Source organism: Diabrotica undecimpunctata, chromosome 2, assembly GCF_040954645.1.
Source record: "Diabrotica undecimpunctata isolate CICGRU chromosome 2, icDiaUnde3, whole genome shotgun sequence".
Classification (NCBI taxonomy): Eukaryota; Metazoa; Arthropoda; class Insecta; order Coleoptera; family Chrysomelidae; genus Diabrotica; species Diabrotica undecimpunctata.
In genome coordinates this window covers 12,137,321-12,161,979 of record NC_092804.1, presented here as the reverse complement: position 1 = coordinate 12,161,979, position 24,659 = coordinate 12,137,321, and the positions used below count along the sequence as shown (strand labels likewise).

Here is a 24,659-nt window from a genome sequence, read left to right as displayed (position 1 = left end):
TTGGTTGTACGCAATTTAAATAGGGAACACCACGGCGTGCCTTGGTACGTGTCAAACGAAGAATGAAAATATATTTGATCATTTACATCTTGATTAAATGTTTAATTGGGTAAATTGCATTTATCACTGATTATAGAAAAACATCATTTTCTATGTGATGTTATCAATATTAACTGTAATTATACTGGAAGTACAGTGGGTGGCCAAATTATTAGGGACAGTAAAAGATTTCTTAATTTTTTAGTTTTACTGATTTTTTTTTGCAATTTGTTGGCTTTAAGGCTTGCATTTATTTTTTGTATAAGAGATTGAGAAATTAGGGTCACAAAAACATTAAGTTTTGTTAGTAAAACCATTAATTTTTTTCGCAAAATTTTTTTTAACATAATATAACTAATTTTAATATTTAGTGATGCCACCCTTTGCTGCAATTACAGCTTCTACGCGTCGGGGCATGTCCTGAATACAAACTCCTGCGGTGTGTTTTAAGTTAGGGTTATGATGCCATTCTCTAATAAGAGCTTCAATCAACTGCCGCTTCGTGGTGATAACATCTTTGGCGATCTCCCGTTTGGTTAACTCCCACATGCTCTCTATAGGGTTCATGTCAGGTGAGTTTCCCGGCCAGGGCAGAACTGCAATATTTTCTTTAATCAGATATGAAGTTACACTCCTGGCTTTGTGGCACGGTGCAGAATCGTGCATAAAAATGTAATTTTTTTCACCAGGGAACCATTCTTTGAGCTGGGGCAGTAGCCGAGTTTCAAGTACTCGCTTATACTGGTCCTGTCTCATTGTCCCTTCCACGATGTATAAGCGTCCCATACCCTTTGCCGAGATTACAGACCACAACATGACACTCACCGGATGTTTAGCTCTCTCCACAATGCAATCTGGATGGAACTGCTCCCCAGGACGTCGTCGGACAAACGCACTTTTATCCACCAAAATCTGAAATGTAGATTCGTCGGAGAAGCATACCTGTAAAAATGATAATATTCGCTGTTCACAAACTTCATTCGTTAAAAAAAGTCATACTTACTCGACTCCAGTCTTCAACAGTCATACTTCGGTGTTCTTTGGCCCATTGGAGTCTCTTTCTCTTCATGGCTTCGGTGAGCCGTGGTTTTTTCATAGGCCGGCGACCTAGCAGATTCTCTTCGGCCAGTCGTCGTCGTACTGTACTTCTGGAAACATTAATTCCTTCATCATTAATCATCGTAGTCAGATGTGTCACACTCTTTTTACGATTTTGGAGACAAATATCCCTAATTTTACGATCAGTACGAGGAGTAGTAATCCTTTTCCTGTCACATTTTCCAACACGGCCCGGTTCCAATGCCTCGTTTGAATTCATTTTTATTTTTATTCGATTAACTACAGACTTTGTAACACCTGCAGTAGTTGCTATAACTCTCTGGGAAAGCCTCGAGTGCAGTAATAATGTTTTTATTTCTCTAATTTTCCCTGGAGACAAGTCTGCAATTTTGCCCATGCTAAAAAAATAATTTTGAATTTAAACAATCTTTTTAAATAAACTCGTGTCATTAAATGTAGCAAAAATTACTAAATAACAAATATTACTTACCTGTTAAATATATCTGACACGAAAACCGACCAAAAACAATTTAAAACGATTTGCAAATACTTTTAAACCTCACTGCGGTGACAGCCGATGACCAACTGAGATGCAACAAGAATTATTATTTTATAGATAAGCAATCTGCCAGTGTTGCCGCTTATCAAAAATTTTAATAGTTATACCAGAAGAATTACCAAGTAAAATACAGATATGAACACCAATTTTTTTTGGCAAAAAAATAATTTTAAGTAGAAAATACAAAAATATATGCAGTGTCCCTAATAATTTGGCCACCCACTGTAGCTCCCACAATGTAATTTTAATTCAAATCAAAAATATTATCTGGTAGATGATAAGAAAAGATGATAAAAAAAATTACTGTGTCTGGTCGATTAGTGATAATTAATCAAATCAATTATGACAAGCGAATGAAAATTATACCAAATAATAAAATTGTATTGTAAAAAAAATAGTATCTATTCATATTAAAGAGTGTAATGTTTATTTTGAATCTTTTAGTAGCGTAACAAATTTCAATGTGCTTTAAATGTTTTTATATCGTATCGTAAACATACTACATAATCGGTTTTCTCCGAAAGCGTTGTTCTAAATTACAAATTATCCCAATCCGCAGAGACAAAATGTGCATTAATTAGTGAATTTTTAAAACCAACACAGCGTAACCTCCAAGTGTTTGGCACTCCAAACTGTTGAGAATATCAACTTTAGGACTTTAGGACAAAAATATGCAAAAAAGTTTACCACTTTTACCCCACGGCTTCCCACTAAAACGCCTCATTGTAGGATGAAATGGAAAAAATCGATTTATTAAAAATCTGTTGTTTTTTTAGACCGTTTTTTCTATTCCAATTGTCGAAATGAAGGCCTCTCACCTTTCTCGCATTTCATTCCTGTTGTGGGTGAGGCGTTTCCACATTGGTCGTGACTCTTTTGATATCGTCGCTCCCGCGCATTTGAGGTCTTTCTTTTGGTGTCTTCGCTTCGTACGGTTGCCAGTTTCCGACTTGTTTGTTTCATCTTCCATCTTCGAGACGTTCGTTGTGTCCAGCCCATTTCCACTTTAATTTAGCTGCTTGCTCCGCGGCGTCCCTTAAGTTTGTTTTGTTCCGGATTGCTTCGTTTGTTTGTCGATTTGTCGATTTATGAGCTCGCAATCTTTGATTTTATGGATAGTATAAGATCACAATTGTAGCGTCTGATCTAGAGTGGACGGCTACAAACAGCGTCTGATCCAGAATGGGCGGCTGATTAAACTCTCACCAACACGTCTGGCCAGCGCGGTATTTTAAGGCTAATAACCTCCCCAAAAATCTATGGCGAATTCTAAAACGAAAATTTTGAACAAATTTTGAACAAAAATGTTTATTAGCACTTTTTGTTTAGAATAAACTGTTCTCTCGAAACAACGCTTGAAGCGACCGTCGATTTTTGAAAGCAGCTTTGATATGAAATTTTTGTATTTGTACCCATGCTAGTGTCAGATATTCCTTAGGTTGTCAAGTATGGGTTGGTGTGACATGGCCGTCAGTATACTTAGGAGTTTAGTTGTTACTGTTAGTTGTACGGTTTCAATTTAATAGTGATTAAATGGTGCAAATAGGCCACAATTTAAGTTTAAAATAATGTTGTGTCAAATTGTATCAAATTGCAACGCAACTGCGACCCCGGGAGAAAGGTCAAAGGTCAAACAACTAGGCGCTGGTCCTAACTGATTCAAAAATTACGCAACTTGTAGTGAAATAGACGGGATAGACATTAAAAGTTTATGTGGATAAAGCATAAAAAAGATCATAGTGTCACACCAGAAATGAAATCCATACAAGGGTGTCCGATTGCAGTCGCAGTATCTTAATATGATTAATGTGACGAAATTTACGTCAAATATTAAAAAAACTTGTATTCGAATATCATTGAATGCTGTAAAAAACTTCACAAAATTTAATTTTGTTATTAAGTTAAAAAATAAGCTAATTCCCAAAAGAAATTCCGAATGAAGGCTTATGCCTCGTGCCGCATTTTCACGGTGAGAGATGAGTCTCGAAACGGAAAAGTTCGATACATATTTATCATTAAAAATTCGTAAAGTTGTTGGTTTCAAGATGCTCATTTATTATTCACGTGTTTTCTGAACCTACATTTTTCCATTTCCTGGGTGAAGGCCAACGTTGCGGCAAGAAAAAAAATAATAGAGTGGGCCACACGTGAGATCGGTTTTTATATATAGATGTACAAAAAGGAGCTTATCAAAAAGAATTTGAAAGTATACTGCGCGGCATAAGTTAGGGATATTGCCAATATAATGGTAATGGTACTTTATTGTGCATCAATTATTTATAAGTAAATAATTAAAAATTATTATAGTTTTTAAAAAACATGAAAATTTGAGACCTTATAAAGAGAATCGGACAAAAAAACATTCTATGTGTTGATAAAGCACCTGTACAGCCATTTGAAAATGACCTTTGTTCTCTCAAATGGGATAAACAAATATAATCCAAACTGCCCAAACATTAACTTGTTCGGGATACTGAGTATGGGCATCCATCATCCAATGAGGATTGGTATCTAATCAGTGCCTACAGTTTGGCTAGTTAACAGTTCCATTTAAATAAAATGATGCTTCATCTGAAAATAATACACGATCTACAAATTGTGGTTCATTATTACATACATCGGTAGATTATCACTTCGTAAATTCAATCCTTTGATCAAAATCATCTTCACTGAGCTCCTGAAGTAGTTTCACGTTGTGCAAGTAAAACTTATTGTTTTTTAAATATTTTAAAGCTGTAGTCAGTTTTCGTTGAGATTTGTCTACTAGTCATGCGTGGATTTTCATGTACAGTTATAGTAGGATCGTTTTAGCCTGTCGCATAAGTAATAAAAGTGTCTGTTCAGATTTGCCTCAGTTAGTCAGCGGTTCTCAAATTAAAAATCTACGGTTTTCTTAATTTGATAATACGACATTACATGCATGCGGTTTTTGTTTTATTTTTTTTTTTGTTTTTTTTTGCTGGTTGGTACCCTTTTATGTTAATTTTTCTATCTACGTCTTAATCTATGGACAGGTATCATCACTATCTGACTAGCTATCCGATTCATCTGAATCTTCATCATTACGAATAATTAAAGGTCTTACTTCATCAATAACTTGTTCTATTTCATATGACTCTAAAATATTTTTTTCAGTATGCTCAATACATTTCCCCCATTGTTCCTCATTGACTTGGTTTAGTGCATCTTGCCAGAGTTGTAAAACGCTGGCTTCGTCGGTGGTCTTACATGCATGTTTATCATAGTAGTTTTTAGTGATGCCCCACACCAATTCAATTGGATTGTACTGGCAGTGATATGGTGGTAGTCTTAGGACCTCATGACCATATTTTAGTGCCATTTGGTCAACGACAAATTTTTTCTCACTAATGTGTTCTTTGCACTTATTTAATAATTCAGCTTTTAAAACTAGATGTTCGTGTTCTATATTTTTCTCCGACAGCCACTTTCTTAAGTCTTCTCTTTTCCAGCTGCTTGTGGGAAACTTTTCCTCCTCTTTGGTGTGATACGAAGCATTGTCTAAGACTATTAATGACGGATTTTCCAGATTTTTTAATAATTTTTCATCAAACCAATGTTCAAAAATATCGGCGTCCATATTTCCGTGGTAATCATCAGTTTTTTTTTTGTCGAAGAAAATATAAGACTAGCATTGGGTATAAAACCTTTCGTATTTCCTGCATGCAATATAATATATATTTTGCCATTACTCGCACTAGTACTCGAATAGCATTTGGTAGAATCATCTTGCCAGGATGATTTGGTATTATTTCCTTTCGCAAAAATCCATGTTTCGTCAAGAAACACAAATTGTCTGGCAAATTCGGAATTCTTGTTTTTTAAATAGTTCTTATAAATTTCCACCTTTTTCCAACAACATTGGACAGCTCGCACAACACTTTACGATTATTGGTTTTTTTTTGTATCTAAAACCCATAGCTGTTATTACTTTTGATAAACTGGTCAAATCCATATCACAAAGTTCTCTGTCCTTTATTTTTTGAATAAGTCTTTCTTGTAATATGTTCTTTTGCTTTGTACATGTAAATGATATTTCTGATTGAGATTTTAATACCTTGTGGCAAGTCGAGGGTTTTCGGATGCAAACGAATCCTTTTATTTTCCTAACTTAATTCCTCCTCACTCATTTTGCGAACTCTTTGCAAGGTCTGTTCTGAAATTCCACAAGCTGTACTTGTCCTTTTTTGAACTGCCAGTACTGATACCATTGGTCCCATGTTGATTTTTTCTAAAGTAAAATAATTTTCCACTTTTAACACAATCCGACGCTCACTCGGAGATAAAAACTTATATTTAGGTGCTCTATCGTTTTCTTGTACGTTATCAATTGTCACTATTGAAAACCGGCGACCGTTGAATACTAATAGCGAGATTTTTCGGAGCTCTCTGAATATATACACGAGGGGGCGGGGCCTCGGTGGCAGGGCGAGTCCGGTCAATGGAGAGCCTCGACTCCGCAGACTGTTTACTATTTTTGCAAATATAACAACTAAAATTATCCAGTTATGCGACCGCAAGGAATGGATGCACTCCTCGAGACAATTTTATTTGAAATAAAATTATAAAAGTTTTTTCAATAAATTATCATCACAAAGCATTTCAATTTGCGTTTTTTCACGATTTATAAAAAAATTGTTTTGGTAGCGCTGATTTATCCTCAAGTACTACAGCCGACCAGTAGGAGGTTCGGTACCACAAAGCAGGTAGAAAAGGGAAAGCATAACAGAGTGGCTGTAACTGGAGTCATAAATTATTTTTCGGGCGTTAATCTGAAATACGACAGGGTAAAACGACTTCACTATAGTAACAAATTCAATTTTTCATCTTCACCAATTGCAGAACGACCTTTATAATTATTTCTTACGTGACCGAATTCTCTAATTTTTTTTTTCGATACACTGGATTGACAAATAGTACGATCTGAATACTTATTATTCCATAAATCGCAAACTTCTTGTTGGGTTGGGCACTTGTTACTATTCGCACACATCATTAAAATTTTAATTCTTTCTTTTTCATTTAATCGTATCAATATTTATTGAAAGTTCAAATCTACGATATTTATTGTTTGACACTAGTATTGTAAACAAAACCAATACATAACGTATGGTCCTAAAGTTTTGGGAAAAATTTCAAAAGCATATAACTCTGACCACAATAATCTTATATTTTTATTAAATTATTCAACAATTTAAATTAACTATCCTTATTATAAATCAAAATTCAAATGACAGACAAGACCAAGGACCATTATTTTCGATTTGCCTAATAATTCCCCTGATACGTTGCATCATCCTTTGGACGACCTCGGCGTCTTTCTCGAATTTTTGTATATATGCGGCGTCTTAACTGTTCCCGATTTTGTGCTTCCCGTCCGTTATTATAGACTTTCCAACTTAATATTGCCCAGAACTCTTCAATTGGACGAGCCTGAGGTAGGTTGGGGGGATTGTCTGCTTTCGGTACAAAGGTAAAGTAAAGTTTCGACTTGTTGACGAAATGCACTCGCCTTAACGCGCGGCAACATCTCGGAATTCTCTCTAATTGATCCTCTGTGTATTTTGGGTCCTGTATACTGTAGTCTTTCCAACATGAAATCTTCTGGCCAGTTTTCGCTGTGAGACCCCAATTTTGTTCTTAGCTGCTTCAATCAGTCTTGCCTCTCTTATATGGTTCAAAATCCGCGGTCGGCCACTTTTACGCAAGTTAACACATGGTAATCCTTCTTCACATTCTCTGATTGTGCTATAAATTGTCGATTTGCTTATGTTTTGATCTCGATAAATATTAACAATATCTCGTTTCGACATTCGCCCAACCATATTATAAACACCTCGACGAATATCAATTTTATAAGACATTTTGCAGAGCAATAACTGATGATATTTCAATTCCATGGCCTTCTTTGTTATATGCATTTTGCTTCTCAATCAGACCAGGTGAAATTTTTCCCAAAACTTTAGGACCATACGTTATCAAAAAAACGATATAAATAAAAACCATAGCTCTCTAAAAACCTACATATTTATTAGTCTAGTCCTTTCAATAAATTTTAGATTTAAAATCGTAAAAAATGGCAAATGGATTGGCTAGAACACAAACGAGGTTTTTAGATCAGCGGTAAATAAAATTCAGTTATCCTTGATAATTTCTAATTTCCGATACAAGCGGTACACGAAGAGTTGTACACAGTACACAGAATCTTAAACATCACTTAATTAAACTTCGTACGGCCGCTTCATCTGGTTTAGATGGTTTAACACCAAAATACCCTTAACTTTAATTATGCAAACTTCTTTTATCCAGAACTCCTTAATAGTTGGAAATTAGCATCCGTCACTCCTTAAAAAGGGCAGCAAACTCGACCCCACCAATTATCGTCCGATTAGCTTGCTGCCAGTGGTTGGCAAACTCATGGAAGCCATTATTTCCGAGGAGATGACCAAATTTCTTCTCCAGGAACATGTTATTCCAACACAACAACATGGATTTGTCTCTGGTCGCTCTACTCTAAAAAATCTCCTACATTGTCTTAACGACTGGGCGTCATCCCTTAACAGTTCGCAGCCGGTCGACGTTGTTTATCTAGATTTCTTTAAAGCCTTTTACCGTGTACTTTAGCGCAGACTTTTACTCAAGCTAGAACATTTCGGAGTTCGCGGTACTTTACTTCGTTGGATAGATGATTTCCTGACAGATTGACATTACAAAGTTAGAGTTAGCCAATCTTTCTCACAGGACAGGATAATGGAAAGTGGAATGCATCAGGGTTCTGTCCTTGGACCTCTGCTTTTTACGGTTTATACCAGCGATGTCCCTTACTATGTTTCAAGTAAAATATCGCTCTACGCTGATGGCACAAAAATATATGCCAATCCAATCACAAACCAGCTAACCTTCCAAATGGACTTGGACTCTATTTTAACTTGGTGTTCCCAGTGGTCACTACCCTTAATGATGCTCAAAATTATTATGTTCAAATGAAAATTCTATTATTGAACAAGGAAAATGCATTTTCCAAAGTACATTTGGAAGTAATTGACGGAAATGAGTTCAATATTACTCCTCAGGGGTTTTTGGGGTCGCTGAACAGTAATATCATGTCGGCGATAGTGTGCGAGACACCTAAGGTCCAAGACGGCCTTCGGCTATTGGAGTTTTGTGTAAATTCGATACAAAATCAGTGTAAACTAGTTACTCGGGGGTTTTTGAGGTCATTGAACGCTAATATCATGCCGGCGATGGCTCTCCCAGGTACCTGCGGCCCAGAATGGGGCTCTCCTTCTGGAATTTGTGCATAGGAGCCTGATAGTTTATCGAATTTGTGATAGTGACCCCAAAAACCACCGAATAGTAATATTGAACTCATTTTTGTCAATTATTTCTGAATTACCAATTTGTCGGTTTTTATCATTCCGAAATTCACTTTGAAAAATGCATCTTCCTTGTTTAATAATGCAATTTTAATTTCCACATCATCATTTTTATTCACAAAATTTCCTGTCACTCTTACAAATCGAATTCAACAAGCGGCATTGAGATCTATCTCAAATTTTGGGTTTTACTGCTTCACTGCCTCGTCTATCTTGGGTTACTTATCTATGTTACTTCTGAATCGCTTATTTATTGTACCAATATTGATATGTCTGTAATGATTCTCTGTCGTCCATATTTCATGATTTCTCCTGATATGTTATCGCGTCCTGCTATACAAAAAAAAATTTAAAAAACACAAAATTTAAAAAATTTTAAATCCTAAATATTTAAACTTATTTCCATTGTAAATTACACTTTTTCCAAATAAAATCTCAAATAACACAAAACAACTCTGTGCTCTGCAGTCCATTTAGGGTACGGTCCAAAAAGGAAATGGAGGTATACATAATATAATTATGTCGTATCAATTACTCGGCGAGTGAGTTGCTTTTTTCCCTGCTGAATATTTTAAAAGCCAGAGAAGAAAAAAGAAATCCGGCACGAAATCAGCTGTGTAGATTCTGTACGCGAGCATGCAAACACCCGATTAATTAGATTCTAGAGTAATTAAAGCAATTATCTTGACGCGGAACGAACTGCATTTGATATTTACTGTTAGTTTTTTCTTGTAATTTATGCAGATATTCGTATGCAAATTATCCACATAGATCATCCCTGTTTATTATATTTACTATAAAGTACGATTGTTATGTTTATTTATGCAAATGTTTGTAATTTTATTAGTTTCGGAACGGAAAGGGTTTCTCTAACACAGTCCAAGTGTAGGTGAATAAATATTTGGGCTGGGTACAAGTAATTAGGAATAATTACTTCAGATTAGTCCTTCGACATTTGGTGTATTTCCATTAAGCGATGGTTCTTTTTGTTGTATGGATTTCAATAAACTACTTCTTACTCAGTAGAAATGTATTACAATTATAAACAGTATATTTTAGATTGTTCAATAGATGATACATTACCATTTATTTGCTTTCTGCTTTTGTATAAGAAATATTATCTTACAATAATTAATACGGGATCGGATGATTCACCGGTGTGACTGCTTCGTGCGGCAGTTGAAACGTAAGAGAGAGCTTTTTGTGTGCAATCTCCAATCTCTCGCACAGTCAAATTTTGGACAGCGCAGCGAGAGGAAATGGGTAAGAGCGCTGTTGCAAGGTTGGATTAAGTCCAAACATACTCCGCGGCCGTTGAATGTCTCATTCAATAATGAGGTAGAAAGCTAAGAAAATTATTCGAAACTGCTCTACTTACTTTAGATTTCGCGCGCAACTTGCACAGCAAATTATGTCGATTTACCAAAGGAAAGAGTTTCGACCTCACGCCCCTTCCAAAATGTTGGGACTGACTATGGTGGACCACTTATGATAAAAACATCTCGCCTTCGTAAGGCCCGTCTCACAAAATGTTATGTGATACTCCTTATCTGTATGAGCACAAAAGCTGTCCATATTGAGCTCGTATCCTCTTTCTCTAGTGATTCCTTTTTACTAGCACTAAAACGTTTTATTGCTCATAGAGGCAACCCCTCTGTTATATTTAGCGATCACGGTACCAATCTTACTGGTGCTTATAACTGTCTTCGTGAATTGTATCTAATAAAATGAAAGTGGATACCCCCTCATAGTCCTCATTGGGGAGGAATTTGAAAATCCGCCATAAAATTTACAAAATTTCATATTCGTCGAATATGAAAAAACAAGCGGGCAACGCCCACTTGACCTTTGAAGAATTAGCTACTGTACTAATTCAGATAGAGGCTATATTAAATTCCAGACCAATTTGACCTCTATCTAACGGCCCCGCTGACTTAAAATGCCTGACTCACATACCTGAAAATAGACTGAACCTCTTTCAATGCTGTACTCAGCTTTAACAGCACTTTTGGAAGAGATTTTACTTGAAATACTTAAATAGATTACAGGAACAGCCCAAGTGGTTTCAAATTAAAGAAAATTTTAAAAATAGATGATCTTGTTCTCATGAAGGAGGATGACACTCCCCCCTTAAGTGGCCTTTGGCCAGAATATTAGAAATATTTCCTGACTTTGACGGAAAGGTCAGAGCTGTACGGATTCGAACCAGTGAAGGAGTCTTCATTAGGCCCATCACAAAGTTATGTCCCTTGCCTCAAGATTCTTAATTTTTGATTTTTGTTCATTGCTTTATTTTTTGTTCTTGCTTATTTTCTTGTTCGTATATCTTAGGTCTTCTTTATCTTCTCACGTTCTAACTTAACCATTAGATCTTATTCTTTTCTTATCTTTCTACCTCATTATTGAATGAGACATTCAACAGCCGGGGAGTATGTTCGGACTTAATTCAACCTTGCAACAGCGCTCCTACTCCTTTCCTCTCGCTGCAACACTGCGCTGTCCAAAATTTGACTCTGCGAGAGATTGCACATTGCACACAAAAAGAACTCTTTTCCGTTCCATGGTCCTTCTCGCCGATGATGTTAACTAGGGTTTATACTTATAGCCCTTCACGCAAGTAAATTATTTTAAAATTATATTCTACAAGAAAAAAATCTGAAGTTAAGGAAACCATAATAGATTTCTCTCCTATAAAAATACAATCGTAAAAACTTCTAATTCCACTCTCATTTGTGGCGAGCGAAACAACGTTGGTCCGCTAGAAGACCAAAATTTGTACTTGACTCCCAAATGGGCAAGCGGAGTCTTTAGTACCGGAATAATATACCAGCACTACTTGACTGCGGAAATGTCAGACCAAGACTGAATTCTCATTCTCACGCATCTTAGATCTCTCGCCGATTGTCTATGTAAATAAACAATTGGTTATGCTTATTCTATTCAAAGATTTTGAGACGCAGACCTAATCATTTATCTTTCAAGGATTTGTAACACGCAAATTAAAACCTTATACAGCGTGGAAGAAAAAATGCTACACTCATAAAGAAATTTGATGTTCCGACCTAGACCAGAAGGTTCCGAAATAATAACCGTCCTATATTACTGTTGGTGGTTTTACAGTGGTTTAAATCGGCAAAAATCCCTTAATTATATATCAGGAATATAGTATATATATGAAGAACCTCAAATGATATATTTTTTGCAGGTACCGAAACAGTACCAGGGGACGCAGTAGTTCAATCAGGCATCGAATTAGGTTCAGAATGTGTTGAAAATGCTAGGCGGCATAGTAGGTCAATAAGTAAGTATTTTTAATCTTTTCTGAATACTTATCCCTAAGAAACGATTTAAGATATTGCATATTTTGATTATATTGTGCATAAAATAGTGTTCTGTTATTCCTTTTTTGCAAGAGAATTTTCTTGAGAAATGAAACAGCGAACCGGGTGTGAATAAATAAAAAGAGCCTAACCAGTTTGAATACAAATGCAATTTCCAACCAGTCATCAATAGTCGAATTTACAGGAGCTCTAGCAATTCTACTGATGAGTATGAATGCAAACTCTTCGGAGCTGTAATAAAACAGGAGCAGTTACAATAATGAAACCAAGAAATATTAAGCTAATAAACTGAAATTATTGATTACTGAAGAATTTATTCTTTGCAAAACCTTAAAGTGACGGAATGCATACAGACGCCGTTACAAAACTTTCACAACATAGCACTGAATGTTCGAAGATTCGCAACTACTCGTAAACCGGCTGGCCGAAGCATATGATAAATATGTGCTGAAACTTATCACTTTTAAGACCAAATCATCATCATCACCATCAATCAGCCCTAATTTATCCATTTTTCGACATAGGTATACTCTAGATATCTCCATATATTTCTATTCTGTGCTTCTGCTATCCAGTTGGTCACAATTATTGATCGTGACTGGTCGACCAGTCACGAGGTCGTCGATCCATCATGTTAAGGGTCTTCCTTGACTTCGCTTGTCTGCCAGTGGTCTCCACTCTTACAACATGTCTCGCAGATCTCCATTAACATGTTAAAGTTTAAATCTTCTAATATCTCGAATCAGTGATTGTTTAGAAAATCATGGTACATATCACCATTTAAATTTCCAGGTAGAATATGATCACCTATTAATTTCTTAACTAAAGTTGACTCGTGGATTCTCATCACACCAGTAGTGTGCATTATGCGAGCTTAACATACCTTGTCGCGTAAAGATGGCCTAGTTCGTAAAGATAATGCATTTTAAAAGATTTGGATTGAGGGCTATCCTTTCTTATACGTTTCACAAAAATCCGGTCTAACCGGTATGTCGTCTGTCAAGAGCTCTTGGACTTGTCTGTAATGATAGTAGCTGCCGATCTTAAAGTATCCGCCAAGTACTTGAAGAAAACGTATTGGTTTGTCTTGCCATATTCCTTAGGCTAACTATTGGATCTTGATCAAGTAAATTTAAAATTTTATTCTTTAATTTTTTTTTGTTCTTGGTCTACCAGAATTTATTTTATTTGGTCTCACATTCATAGTTTTTCGACAACGTCGTTCAACGGCTCTAAATGTTTTTTTACTTGGTAAGTTTCTTCTAGGAAACTTTTCTGCATAACGAGTAAAAGTTGCACTAGAATTTCCTAAATACTCGCCTAAGGTTAATAATATGTCAGTGTATTCAACATTTGAATTTAACAATATCTAATTTTACAAATAACAAGGTTTCAAAAATCTAATTCTTGTTGACTTACCGCCAGAACAATCGATAAATGTCAGTTTTCCATGGCAAACTTAGAAAAAATCGGGATATACCTATTAGAACGTTATCATTACTTTATACCGGTATCGGTTATTACTTATACTATAATTTTCAAATAAAAATATTCCGAACATTATCGACTTTTACCAAGAGTATAGAGATACTTGGTACAAACCTTTCAACTAGCGCACTCTATGAGAGACAGATATAAAAACAAATTCATGGGATGTATCAGCTTCCAAAACATATTCGTATAAAATTTCATTACAATCTTGCCAGTAGTTTCGGCAAAATCGTAAAAAATGCGTAATTTTTTTTTTCTTCAACGGCCTTTATCTTGAAAACGGATGGCGTTACAAAAATGTTTTACTAAGCAAACCCAACTATTTTTCAGTTTTTTACCTATTCTAAATTTCATTCAAATAGAAAATATTGTATCCTTGATTTCGATAATTCTGTATTTTTCTAAGAAATTTATGCCTCCAATTTATTATGTCAGGACGTTCCATCATTACTGCTTTCTTTCCTCTTTTTTCATAAACAAACCCCATCTCTCGCAATAGTCGATATAGAGTACTTTTGGAAAATTTAGGCAAATGTTCGCGTAAATTAACGGATGAGCTTTGATTGTGGGAGGTATGTTCTTTAAGAAAAATTTCATGTGAACAAGTGTTCTCAATTGGCTCCTGATATCCTCATCGTAGGTAAACTCCCGATTGGTTTCCTTCTTGGTTCGTTTACGTGGGTTTTTCAGAATTTTGGGTAAGTCTCCATTATGATCCAATCCTTCCTGACGAATTTTCCAGACTGTCCATCGCTAGCACCCAGTGCTGTACTTGTAGAAACAATTTGTGTTGGAGTCAGATCGCAATTTGTTTTTGTTGTATATATCAACATATTCAAAATAATTTGTCGCGCATATAAATCTAAGATTTGTCCTTGTTTGAAACTTTTCACCTCTAAATGCTCCATGTTTTTGACACAGTACATAAAAAAAGTTTAAAAATAAATTGCACTTATTTTTTGACAAGTTAACGTACCTTCTCGAACGCACACACAAAACAGTTAAACCGTTTCTACAAACTGCAAAACTGCTATAGATATACGCACTCGTATAACAATTAGTAGATACTATTATCAGGAAAATTCTAAATGGGTATTTAATTACAACAATACCGAAATTTCTTCACGGTTAAACCATTTCTACAAACGCCCATTAGTCAGTCAGCCCGTATGATGTATCATTTACGTAAATAATTACATACTAGTGTAAAATTCAGAAAACGTACATCAGATTACAGTTCTCAAAACATAATGTGTAAAAACGGTATGATGTATCATGCCCTGCGTTGCTATGCGTAAAATGACCAAGCCACAGCAGAAAATTACATAAAACGTTATTTTCGGTTCTGTCATATCCTGAAGATCTGTCAGATAATTCAAATTAACCTAACTTTTGGCTTCTTGTTTGTTTTTGAAAAAAATGGATTTTGTAAATTTGTTATTACTCAATGAATTGAATGATGTGGCAGAAAGAAATTATGTAAATGTAGAGCAACTTCAGTTACGGGACACCAGTAACCCATTTGAAATAGATAACCATCTCTAACTAAATTGCAATAGAATTAAAGGTTCTCTCCCTACTTAATTTTGTAGGAAATGAAAGTTACCAAAAATGTACTGGCAACAACCTGTTATTTTCAATGGAACAAAGTACATTTAGTAAAGTATTAACAGAAATAGCTGCAGGGATAGTGGAACACTTTGTGCCAAAATGGTGAAAAAGATTAAGTACAGCCTGTAGTTCTCATAGAAATGATTCCAAAGGAGGCAAATCAGAACAATGGTTGGGTGTTGGAAGCACAGAGAATAAGAAGTGTTATTGCTGCAAACTTTGTGTAGTGAAACAAAAACTTATTAATATTTTCATAATTTATTTATTTCACAATGATAAATAGTGATATAGTTTTATAATCAAATATAGTTAAGTAATATAATTTTACAATTTAGTGATATTTCATCATTTTGTAATATATATGATAAAGTTTTATAATCTAGTATAGTTTAGTGATATAAATGTTAATATTTCAATTAATTACAAACAGCTCAAAACAAACAATCTAAAACATATTACTAAATGGCTCAAAATTTTTTAAACTGTTTAGATAATACGAAGATATTATATTGCTGCACACTGTATTATAACATATTAAATTTAAAATGTTTATATATTGTTAAAAACAAAAACATAAATCATGTATGTTACAATTAATTACAAAAATGACACAACACTAACAAAATAAAAATATATTACAACCTGGCTCAAAAGTTTTGAAAACCCTTAGAGAATATAAAGAAGTGTTATCGCTGCAAATGTTATGTTATAAAATATTTAAATAAAAATGTTTATCCTCAGTTTATTTTATAAGTATATGATTTATATTTATACAAACTTTGTGTTATAAAATTGTTGAATAAAAATGTTTAAAAACATAAAACCCGTATGTTACAATTAATTGCAAAAAGTTCAAAATAAACAAATTTAAAATATATTAAAAAGTAGTCCAAAATTTATTAAAACCCTTGGAAAATTAAAACATACAAGTAAAGAATACAATTTCAAAAATTAACGCAAATCTAAAATATACCACAAAGTAAACCTACAAATACACCTAAAATATACTACTACAAAGAACAAGGTTTGTAGCACAAGCATTACAACTTTGGGTTGTATAGAACCTGACATAAAATTCATTAACGTAGCATACCTTACATGGATAGAGCAGAGCATTTCATCAGGCAAGAGGTAGGTGCAACAGTCGGAAAGGTTTTTAACAGAAGAGGGCTGATGGGACAATAAACCAGAAGAAAACCAAGACTTAGGTATCAAGACAATTTAGACGATGATTTAAAATCTATTGGAGTTAGAATGTACAGAAGAGTTGGTAGACACAGGGGTGAATGGAGGATTGTCCTAAAGAATTATTTGCACAAGCACAGAGTTTTACATTATAGCCTTGTTAAAGCTGGAAACATATATTCCTGTGTTGCATTGATGTTGACTAATGATAATGGTAAAACAAACTAAAATATATTACAAAATGGTCCAAATGTGCTCATAACCCTTAGAGAATATGAAGAAGTATTATTGCTGCAAACTTCGGTGTTGTAAAATAAAAAAAAAACAAGTTGTTAAATAAAAGTGTTTATAATTAGTATATTTCATAATGATATGTAGGTATTTATGTTACAATTAGTTACAAAATCAAAAAGAATAACACAAAGATCAAGACAAAACAAAAAATCTGAAACATATTACAAAGTGGCTAAAAAATTTTGAGTTATAAAATTGTTAAATAAAAATGTTTATATTCAGTTTATTCCATAATTGAGATATAATTTTATAAAGGATATGTTTATAGAATTTTAAATAAAACTATTGCATTTTTAATTTTTACAGGTTGACTTCCTTTTCCTTCTGAAAAATATTATACACCATAATAAACATAATACATCAATAATTAATCTTTACTTTTAAACTCCAATGTATTTATAATCTGGGGCTCCCCAAGATGAATCTTTGAAATGAGTTGCAAAATCTTCCACTCATTGAACACCTAAAAATTTAGCATTTATTAAATTTGATAGTAACAGAAATTAATCTTCTTACATGTCTTCATTCTTCTCCTGTTTTTTAGGGCCACCATCTACTGTATTTACCCTGATAGCATATTCCTCTCACAATTGGGCTACTTTCTTAGCCTTCCTTGACTATTTTGCCAGTAAGCACTATTTATTTTTATGAAGTCTAACATCATTTACAATTGTTTCCTGGTTGTTTTCTTTTTAATTGAAGCCATTAGTTTATTTTATTATAATTATAAAAAAATAGTAACTTGTTTCCACAAATTACATACAATAACATAACTTAACTAAGAGCGAAAACGGCACCTAATTTTAGACAGCTTAAAAATTACATTTACATATAGATAAATTACATATCAAGATAGGCAACCCGTTATACGTAGTTCTTACATCATACCGATTTGAAAATTTTTACATAAATGTGTTAAAATCGGAGTTTACAGCATGTAATTATTTCACATAAACGATACATCATAGCCCTCATTGTCCGTAAGAGCCAACGCTGAAATCTACTGGTGAATCCGAGTTTAGAAACGATGTTACCTTTTTTTGAAACACCCTGTATTACACATATGTATTTCACGAATTAAAACTGTAGAAATTACAAGTATTAATAAAGCAAAATGTTTATTTTTATCAATTACGGTTAATTTCTATAATAAATTAAGAAATTTCTAACAATTTTAATTGTTTGGTTACCAAATTTTTATACAATTCATTATCCAGCCGACCGCTTTTTGTTATTTCTTATACCATGGCCAACTATCCGACAAATACAATAGCAATCTTAAATATTACTTATATGAATAACTTTCTCTGCATTGCCTAATATGTTACTTCTAGAGAATAATAGTATGCATAATGTATACCTGCTACCGTAGTTTTGTGATTTCAGACATTTTGCTTTTATCAATCGTTTTAATATTAAGCTTAATGTTATACAGTGTGGTTTAGTTTATCTCGTTGTTGTTTGTTATCTAAAAAAACGTTGACTTATCGCTGCGATTGGCTTTATGTTTAGTACCGTTAAAATAACTTAAAAATATCACAAAAGGTTTTGATTTTATTGTGTGTGAGTGTTTGGTGTTACGTAAACTGTTACGTTGTGATTTATCAGTTTTGGTAGCAATAGTTGATGATAAACTAAAAGAATTTAATCGTTTTGTGTTGTCAAAATTATATTGTGAATTTGGATACAAAAAATCGTTTATATAGTGTAGATGGTTTGCCAAATTAGACTATGTATAGTTTGTACAGAAAATAATTACTCGTGCGTCATCACCAACAGGTATGCATTTTGTTTTGTTTGACTCTATTTAAATATTATTATAAATTTAGAGCAATTTTATAATTGTTTTTTGTATTTATTTCTATAGTTGATAAAAGATAAATCATAGATAAGATGATATACACAGGAATTATGCTTGAATCAAAATCTACTTTTGGAGATAATTTTTTATCAATAAAGAATAGTGAAAATAATGTAGAATCATTGGTTAATATTGGATCAGTTCTATTTAGGTTACTTTCTTCCTTCTTCCTTCTTGTATGTAGACTTTAAAGCCTGTTTCTTCTTCAATATTAGCCTCCTAAATTGTTTAAATTTTCGCACCATATTTTTCTTGGTCTGCCAATACTTCTTCGTCCATTTGGTGACTTATCTCGTGCTATTCGTACTATCCTATCCTCTGCCATTCTACTAATTTTTCCTGTTTCCGTTTTGTTGTCCATCCATTTATGTCTTCTATATTGCATGCTCTTCTTATCTTTTCGCTTATCTCCCTATCCAACAGACTTTTCCCTGATATTCGTCGGAGTATTTTCATCTCGGTTGTTTCTAGTAATCGTCTCGTTTTTTATGTGTCTCCACCGTGTATGTTAATATAGGTCTTATTGCTGCTTTATAGATTCTTGTTTTTGTGTCTTGTCTTAGGAGTTTGTTCTTCCAGATTGTGGCATTAAGAGATCCCGCTACTTGCTTTTAAGCTTTGTTGTCGTACTCTTCAACATCTCTGTCATATATATTCCCAGATATCTAAACCTTGCTTCCTGCTTTAATATTTTGCCATCAATTTCGATTTTACATCGTAGTGGGTATTTAGATGTTGTCATTCATTTGGGTTTTTCTGCTGATATTATCATATTGTATTTCTTGGCTGTTGTATTGAAGATGTGTGTTAGTTTTCCATTTCTCTTTGCCTGTATTCGATTGTGGAAGTAGATATTTTCGATGGTTTGTATAATATTGATTGGTATGTTTCTTTTATACAGTAGGTGTAAGACGTCTTCGACTTGGATGCGATCGAAAGCCTTTGTCAGGTCTATAAAACATAGATATGCTGGTTTATTGTACTCGAGTTGTACTAAGTACTATTGCACTTAGGTTACGTAATTAACATAAACATTATAAGTAATAATAACATAAACATCTCTATGCGTAGTCAGTTTCCGTAATTACATTTGTCCAAAAGTTTCTATCTTGGATCATATCAATATCATGTCCTTTCTAAGCAGGTCTTCTTCTATTCGTTTCAGAAACTTATAAATCACCAATTCTGCTTATAGGGTGATTAACATTGACATTGAACATACCGAAATTATCTTAACCTATGCTCTCTTATTTTGGCGTTAAGGTGCCACCTCATTGATGCATTCCCTCATATACTCATTCTTAATTTTTTCCTTGCAAGAGCAACATGCCAAATTATTTGAAAAAGAAGACGTTCGACCAATGTGTGCTTCCAGTCATGATTTACGGCGCCGAAACATTTTCCTTAACCCAGGCTCTAAGAAAAATGTAACGCTCGCTACTTGCACTGAATCTCAGAGACAGGGTTAGAAACGAAGAAATAAGAAGCAAAAGAGGCGTCACAGACGTCACAGAACACATAGCATGGCTGAAGTGGAACTGGGCGGGCCATGTGGCCAGCCAGAACTGTAAGAAATTAGAGGAGGCCTATGTTCAACTTTGGACGTAAAGGCTGGATGATGATGATGAATTTTATCCTTTTTTGTCATTCCACTCATCCATCTAAGCATTGTTCCTCTTTCTTTTTAACAGACCACTGTCTCTTATATCTATGTTTACGGTTTCTCTGCAACTTCTCCGTGGTCTTCCTCTTTTTCCCCTTCTGTTTGGATTTGAGTCTAATACTTTCTTTGTGATTCTGTGATTGGGTATTCTTTGTACATTTTCGGACCATATTAATTGTTTGGGTTATTTTTCATCTGTGATATCATGTTTTACCTCCATCATTTGTCTAATTGTATTATTTGTGATCCATTTCGTCTTGTATTTTCCAGCTGCACCTCTCCAGTAGTCCATCTCTGTGACAGTTATAGTCGTGATGAGATGATGTTTGTCATATCATATCATTAAGGCTCTTGTTGTTCCAGCGTTCACATACCTTTATATTAGGGAGTAATTTTGTAAAAAAAAAATTTCTTAGTTCTAAATTTCTCCAAGGGAACTTGGCACTCTTCTTGTCTTCCTCAAGAAATACCAGCTGAGAGTGAATCCAGCCTAGATACTTTTGGTCTGTGTACCCTGCAAGTTTTGAATAACAACACACTGTAACTCAAGGAGTAATTGACTCTTTTGATGAGGTTAGTAATGTTAATGGTCTGGGCCGTACGGATAAGATGCAAATACAGATGGTCTCTTTTATGTCTGTTTTTTAAAGGTCATACCTCGGAGCTATACACAATTATAGTAGTAACTCCTTACTATAGTATTGTAAATTCGCTTTTTAGTCCCATTCATTGTTTTATCCCACAAGACTCCATATAATCTTGATATTGCTTTCATTCCTTTCATATTTCTGTCCAACATTTCTTCTTCGAGTGTTCCATCTTTTCCAAGCTTGTTCTAAGCAATAAACACAGCGGAAGTTTAAGAAAGAAATGCTCTAGCTTTGAATTTTTAAGAGGGTCGTCCTAGGTCCAAAATACCGATGCTGGCATCTCACACCAAGGTGTTAATATAGTAAGAATATTTGTATTACTTTAAAATCATTTTTAATAGGCCATTAGGATAATTAAGGCACTACATTTGTGAACGTTCTTTACCCATGTGTTAACTGGAACTATTTTGCTCTTCTTCGAATGTCTTCACTTCTTTCCCTGTCGTATAAAATTTGGCCGATTATCTATCCGTTTAGTATTTACGTAAGCCCCCTTTCAGACGAGGATACTGTATCCGAGATACGCGTATCCGAGACGCAGATATTACATAGACTCAAATGGAGCTTTTCACACGAGACGCGCGAGAGATACAGTATGCGAGATACCGAATTCAGTATCTCGGACTTTCCTGTCGCCGACGACTGAATGCGTATCCCAGATACAGAAGAAACATTACGTTAAATGAACGCTTTCAGACACGAATACTTTTGCACCACATTCCATAGACGCGCGATTTTCTGTCGAATAATTGTGAATGAGCAACGAAAGAAAGACGGTGTTTTCTGAATATAGTTAAATAATGGAGCGTACTGTATTTGATAGTGACAAATTTATTTGTTTGGTACAATCAAATCCCTGTATATGGGATACAGCATCGCCAGATTACTGCAATAGAAATAAAAAGCAGCAGTGCTGGGTCGAAAATTCTAAGCGACAATTTTGAGGCCATGACTGCAGTACAGCAAAATAAATATGGTAAGAAATAAACATGTTTTTATTATAAATACATAGTAGAATAGTTTAATATTTTTCTTCATACGTATACAGTTTAGTTTTAAAAGTTTGCTAATTGGAATTTTGATTATTTAACGAATATCAAACTACATTATTGTGAAAGGAATACGGTCATTTTTTATTTAGGGCGAGGTAAACAATTTACAAATTGGAGATAAGTACACATATTTATTTTAAATTTAAGTCATAGACTTTAACTTTAAAAAGTCATAGAAAGCCGTTCTTTTGATGAAATAATTCTACGCATAGTTGTGTCTTTTTTACTCAATTGAATTTCCAAAATTTTGTGAAGTTCTTCAAACGACTTCACAGACATTCGAAAATAATTAAAAAACTTCGATGGATCTTGCAATAAATCTTGATACAGCAAACTATACGTTCCCTTGGTTTCTCTTAATTCTACAATAGGATGAACCCACAAATTACGTCGTCTTTTCAGTTTCTTTTTCTTTTTATTTAATATGTACCACAGCATAACATACTCTTCTACATCCATACTCCAAAAATATAACCGCACTGCACTGCTACTATTTTCATACTGACGAGCATGCCCCTGAATCCGATACAGCCGCCATCGAAAATTCTGTATCTCGCATACAGTATCTCGGATACAGTATGCTCGTCTGAAAGGGGGCTAAGACTTAATTCCTCTAAAATACCATGAAATGCTTCTTGCATACGTGTAAACTGGATATTCTGTAAGGAATTAAACTATTAATAGACGTTCTGATTTTTGATGATTTTATATTTTTTGGATTTACTGTTATAGTTATTTATAATTATTATTGGTAATAATTGTTTTCGTAAAAATGCCTGATAATAAACAACTCATTTTTTTAAATATCATTCTTGAATATTGTTATCACAATTTTCGGTTTATCGAACGATAAATTATAAAAATGTTGAGATTAGCATATAATGATTTTCAAGATTATAATTCTAATCTTCCAAGGACGTTTTGTTTTAAATATTTCGCCAGATTGAAAATTTTTGTTGATAAATAAGCTTAGATGTTTACCTCTCTGTAAAGTTTGATGACAATCGACAAAGCGAAACCAAGGAAGACTCCTATTCCTGGCAAAATACCTATAGAGTTATTGCAACTATTAGATAATGAGTGTGTTGCAATTATCACCTCTTTCTTTAAGATATTGAGCAGCGGCAATTACCAGATACTTAGGTGGAATTAATATTTGTAACTATTTCCAAAAAAGTAACGCTATATAATGTAGCTACTATCGACTTATTACTTTAATGAGTCACACACTCAAAACTATTAGCAAAATATTGCATTGTCGCATATATCAACTTGGTGAGATTACTAGTGGAAAGCAGTTTGGTTTCCGAAGCGGTATGGATACTCGGGAAACGCTTTTTTGCTTGCGATAATTTTGCAAAAAAGCATTGATTTTCGAAAAAAATATTCATATATGTTTTATAAATTTCGATAAAGTCTTTGATAAAATACCACATACATTACTATTTCAATTCTTAAACTTGTTGGTCTGGACACGTATGACATCAGATTACTCAAAAATATTTACTATAATCTTGCTTGATAAGGTAGATCACGAGGTTTCAGCTTAAGTTTCTATTAAGCGTAGTATCAGACAAGAATTTGTTATTCCACCGATATTGTTTAATGCCTACTCTAAATCGGGTGTGTGAAGTAGTCTTAAATAATCATAGCGAATTTGATGGAAAATCGTTGGTGAAATTAATAATAATATCAGAGATGCAGATGATACCGGCATAATGACAAAGTATCTAGAAGATTTTAAAATTCTGTTAAACGTAGTAAACAATGAATGCAATGAAAAAGGGCTTAACCATCAAAGCAAAAGTATCCGATTTTTCATGTCCCACACGTTTTCAATTGAGGATAAATATGTGCATCTCGGGTCCAGGGCAATAGATTGACTCCAAAGAAGTTCATGGTGACTCTCGCAATGTGTGGCCTTGTGACTCTTACAATGTGTGAAGATTCATGACTAAAGACAGTCTCATTCTATTGCTGGTCCCAAGCCAATCGTTCTCTGCACTATTCAAAACGATTACGTCGATGTTCAGGGGTAAGAGGTTGCACCCAGTGTGGCCGAACTGAAAAAATGCCAAAACTGGGAATTCGACGATGGGAATTGTTCGCATCCCAATTGGTCTTCCATGTTCTGAAAACCATTGATTTGCAATAGACCTGGTAGTGGAGAACCGGTTTCTTACAGCCATCAATCCTCGTTTTCGGCCTTCTTGACGCCAGCAGATAGTGCACTATTCTTGCACTATCTTGTTAGGTTAGACAAGGGACGGTATAGGGTAAGCCCTTAATTTTGAGGAACAGTAGTAATTTAGATTAAATTGATATTGCTCATTGGTCATTTATGACCAGCTTGTAATGTAATAATCATCATCGTACTGATGATTATTATTGAAAAAAAATGTCCAATATGAAAAAGAACTATAAGAAATAGAAAAATTTTAGGTCAAGAAAACGTACGTA

The 24,659-nt window shown here is 34.2% G+C and overlaps 1 protein-coding gene across 2 annotated transcripts in view; it reads left to right on the top strand.

The window, feature by feature from the left end:
- Positions 1–24,659, top strand: part of LOC140434195 (oxysterol-binding protein-related protein 9) — a 249,344-nt gene that overhangs the window by 170,639 nt on the left and 54,046 nt on the right. Inside the window, exon 7 of one of the 2 annotated variants that reach the window (XM_072522278.1) lies at positions 12,257–12,352. The exons of the other annotated variant lie outside the window; for it this stretch is intronic. Within the exon in view, the coding sequence (XP_072378379.1) occupies positions 12,257–12,352 (96 nt within the window). The remainder of the gene's footprint in view (positions 1–12,256; positions 12,353–24,659) is intronic. 2 annotated transcript variants of the gene reach the window in all.